Source organism: Notothenia coriiceps, unplaced genomic scaffold (genome assembly GCF_000735185.1).
Source record: "Notothenia coriiceps isolate Sejong01 unplaced genomic scaffold, NC01 NC01_scaffold00021818, whole genome shotgun sequence".
NCBI lineage: Eukaryota > Metazoa > Chordata > Actinopteri > Perciformes > Nototheniidae > Notothenia > Notothenia coriiceps.
In genome coordinates, this window is record NW_011354519.1 from 1 (window position 1) to 4,812 (window position 4,812).

General features: G+C 42.0%; 1 protein-coding gene across 1 annotated transcript; it reads left to right on the forward strand.

Moving 5' to 3' along the window:
- Nucleotides 1–3,137: 3,137 nt before the first annotated feature.
- LOC104953482 (extracellular sulfatase Sulf-2-like) lies at nucleotides 3,138–4,718 on the forward strand (the record flags this gene model as incomplete). Its single annotated transcript, XM_010780431.1, has 4 exons — nucleotides 3,138–3,365; nucleotides 3,943–4,063; nucleotides 4,166–4,284; nucleotides 4,567–4,718. Coding segments are annotated over exons 1-4 (552 nt in total), but the record flags the coding sequence as incomplete, so codon positions are not given.
- Between the last annotated feature and the right edge of the window lie 94 nt (nucleotides 4,719–4,812).

The window sequence follows — 4,812 nt, forward strand, 5'->3', positions numbered from 1 at the left end:
ACTGATGTTCAGGTGTGTATCAGTATGTAGCGTCTCTACTTTAAAGAGTCCTCTCCTGCTGATGTTCAGGTGTATATCAGTATGTAGTGTCTCTACTTTAAAGAGTCCTCTCCTGCTGATGTTCAGGTGTATTTCAGTATGTAGTGTCTCTACTTTAAAGAGTCCTCTCCTGCTGATTTTCAGGTGTATATCAGTATGTAGTGTCTCTACTTTAAAGAGTCCTCTCCTGCTGATGTTCAGGTGTATATCAGTATGTAGTGTCTCTACTTTAAAGAGTCCTCTCCTGCTGATGTTCAGGTGTATATCAGTATGTAGTGTCTCTACTTTAAAGAGTCCTCTCCTGCTGATGTTCAGGTGTATATCAGTATGTAGTGTCTCTACTTTAAAGAGTCCTCTCCTGCTGATGTTCAGGTGTATATCAGTATGTAGTGTCTCTACTTTAAAGAGTCCTCTCCTGCTGATGTTCAGGTGTATATCAGTATGTAGTGTCTCTACTGGGACATGTCTTCGTGCTTTAATGTTCAAAAAGCTCTTTATTGTTCTCATACTGCCTGTGCTGCAGCACCTCTTTTCACCCTCTGTCTGAAACCAGAGCCCAGTCTGCTCTGATTGGTTAGCTGGCAGGCTCTGTTGTGAAAGGGAACTTTGGGATTTTAACCTGTACACAATAACACAAAAAAGGAACAACCCCAGAAAGCATAATAGGGCCTCTTTCAGGAAATGTTGGGTCCACATTTCAAATCTTAAATCGTATATGCGTTCAGAATGTTACTCAACGTTCTAGATGTTCTTAATATTCTTATCGTTTTTATTTTATTTTAATTGTTCTTAACAATGTAGACGTTCTACTGTCTAAATGTATAAGACTTTTTAGATGTATTAAATAGTTCTTTGAATTCTCAACATTTCAGATTTTCTACACTCGAAAGATTTTAAATCTTCTAAATGTTACACACGTCTATACATTCTACATTTTCTAACCATTCTTAATGTTCTAAAGGTTATACATTTTCTAAAATAATTCTAAATGTTGTACACATTTTACATTTGCTAACCGTTCTACGTGTTCATCTGGAGAACAGAGGTCCACTGAACCCTCACACTGGGCGAGCGGGGCTCATTTCTCTCTCTCAGCGGGTAGTGTGTAATCTCAGTCTGCTCACAGCTGGAGCCTCCAGACCACTTTAACATGAGAGCAACCACAAGCCACACACACACACACACACACACACACACACACACACACACACACACACACACACACACACACACACACACACACACACACACACACACACACACACACACACACCTCTCTCTCTGTGTGTGGGTGGATGTGTTGAGAAAGATCCCTAAGCCTCCTCTGTTTTGATTACTGGCTAATTTGCATGACGTACCCTGCTGTGAGCTCACACATACACAACACACACACACACACACACACACACACACACACACACACACACACACACACACACACACACACACACACACACACACACACAAGCCCGCAGTACAGATGAACACGTCTCATACACACACATTGTTTTACAGAAAGGAAGCCACACACACATACACACTGTCCCGCTGTGCTTGTGTCTGTGTGACTTATAGGATTTCAGCATTTTATTATCTGAGAAACAAAAGACTGTATCTAATAGTGTGTGTGTGTGTGTGTGTGTGTGTGTGTGTGTGTGTGTGTGTGTGTGTGTGTGTGTGTGTGTGTGTGTGTGTGTGTGTGTGTGTGTGTTTGTTTCAGTGTGTGTGTGTGTTTGTGTTAATCATGCATCATGTTTTCATTTTTTCTCTCCCTCGTTCATCAATATTCTCGTCCTCACTCAGCAGATAAACACTGAGCGTCACGTTCTGCGCTGACATTTCTCTCAAACACTGCTGAAATAATAATAACATGTTCTCTTCAGCAGCAGCTCGACACGAGGCCTGAAAAGAGAGATATCTGGGCCGCTGCCGCTCACAATTTCTAACAAATCAGTTTACTAAAAATAACGTTAATTACAACTCAATTGAAAAAGAAAATTAGCTTTGTAAGAAAAGATAAGATAAGATGCACTTTATTGATCCCAATTTGGGAAACGTTTGCGTTGCAGCAGCAGAAAAGACGAGGCATTGAGAAGCTCTGGAGCAGAGAAGGCATTTTTATGAACCAAAAGAGACAGTTAATGATTAAAACATGTGGTCTCATCGAGATCAGGAAGCTTATTCCACGAGAGAGCTGCGAACAAAAAAAATGTATAAACATATTCAGATAATGCATAGACAGAAGCAGAGATAATTCACGAATTAAAAAATATACATTTTCACAATTAAGAAAATGGTTGGGATAGCAAATACAATAAGAAAAACCTCTAAAATGTTCGAGAGACGATGAAGAAAGTATAATGTAATCTTAAGAAATCTTGACATGACATTTGGGGAAACAAATACCAATGTATGTTTTTAGGAAAATTGTATTTTAGCCTTAAGATTGAGAAGAAAATGTTCAGTAATAAAACCAAAGACAAACAAAAACAGATTGTCCCCACGCAAAGTTATATGATGAGGCCCTCTGTGTCGTGAGCGTCGACGGGGGGACTGGGGGGGGTTGCTAGTGGAGCCTCGCTGCAGTGAAACTGTGGCACGCTTACACTGTCGGTGCGCCACATTGAGGCTCCCTCCGTGAGGTGAGGCCCCCTCCGCGAGGTGAGGCCCCCTCCGCGAGGTGAGGCCCCACACAGTCTGCGTGATCGGCCTGTAGGGAGGGGCGGCCCTGATAAGTTACATTACATTTATCTGGCACTTTTGTCTAAAGCAACTTACAAATAAGAACAATGAACCATGAGGATTCAAACGCAGAACAGCAAGAAGAGTGCTATTATGATAGTGTGATATTTACTTCTAATAAGCAAGACCATTGGAGGTGCAGCTGCGTAAATTAAACTCTCAAGTGCTTTTTTTATTGTCCAAGGTACAAGCGATACAGGTAAAACTGGTAGATTGTCTTTAATAATAATAAAAATAATAATAATAATACATTTTTATAATTTTCCTGGTGGTCAAAGCCTGAAAAATTGACCAATGCCATCGTCTTTTTGTCCTCTGTCTGACTTTTTAAAACTGTCTGTTGTTTTTGTTTTGCAGACGTTGAGCCTCCAGGGGGGAAGCAGCTGATTGGTTGATTGTGTCTGGAGGTCAGGGGTCGAAGGCCATGGCGGGCCGACTCCTCCTCTTCCTGTTCGTCACGGTGACGCTCGGCCACGCCCACTTCCCGGCTGGCCAGCGTCAGAAGCCCCGCCTCCAGAGAGACCGCCGCAACATCCGGCCCAACATCATCCTGATCCTGACCGACGACCAGGACCAGGAGCTGGGTGAGTAAACACACATACTACTGTTTTAATATATTAATACTTCACTAATACACACTTTTATAATACTCCTACACTTCACTGTTAATAACACTGACGCTAGAAGTGTTGAAACTCATTAACCATCAGAAAACAACACCACAGAACAGATTAGCTTTATTTATACCATAACTGATCTTTTGTCACCGTGTGATGACCATAATGATGTAAAAAGACTAAAATCAACGTATTCTTTTAGGTAACAATTTGGAACCTGGAGGTGGAGCAAAAGCAAAAACCTTTCAGTAGCTAGATCATATGACATTACTGTATCATAAGAAAAAATTAATCAGACTTTTAAATCACAATTATTGAGCTACTAGGAAAAGCTAATAAGATTTATATTTTATTGTTCAGAAATCATTTAGGAATATCTGATCATTTTGGCAATTTGTGTCTTTTTTAAACGTTTCCAGAACTGCTATTGTTTTATCACTTGTTTTTGTGTGAGAAATAATTCCCCTTATACATACAGTATTACCAATCAATGTTGTACAGAGTGTATAATGTACTAACCGGATATTTCTTTCTCTCTCGGCAGGTTCGATGCAGGCGATGAATAAAACTCGCCGCATCATGGAGGAGGGCGGGACTTCCTTTTCCAACGCCTTCGTGACCACGCCCATGTGCTGTCCGTCACGCTCCAGCATGCTCACTGGGAAGTAAGTCAAGTTTATCATGTTTAATATATATAATTCGATTGGTTTAATTGAACCACACTAAATATAAATATATAAATAAAACCCACTCTTTCTGCCCCTCAGGTACGTTCACAACCACAACACCTACACCAACAACGAGAACTGTTCCTCGATGTCATGGCAACGGCAGCATGAGCCGCGGTCCTTCGGAGTGTACCTGAACAACACTGGATACAGGACAGGTACACACACACACACACACACACACACACACACACACACACACACACACACACACACACACCAAACATACATGATTTTCTGAACTTATGAGGACTACAAACCCATAGCATGATGTTTGTATCCCACTTTCAAAAACAAACACACACACATTTCCGTAACTGAAACTTTCTGACTTGTCTGTATTCTAACTATTTACCTTTCTTTGTGTGTGTGTGTGTGTGTGTGTGTGTGTGTGTGTGTGTGTGTGTGTGTGTGTGTGTGTGTGTGTATCCGTGATCCAGCCTTCTTTGGGAAGTACCTGAACGAGTACAACGGCACGTACGTCCCCCCCGGGTGGAGGGAGTGGCTCGGCCTGGTGAAGAACAGCCGCTTCTACAACTACACACTGAGCCGCAACGGAGTCCGAGAGAAGCACGGAGCCCAGTACCCACAGGCAGGGACACACACACACACACACACACACACACACACACACACACACACACACACACACACACACACACACACACACACACACACACACACAC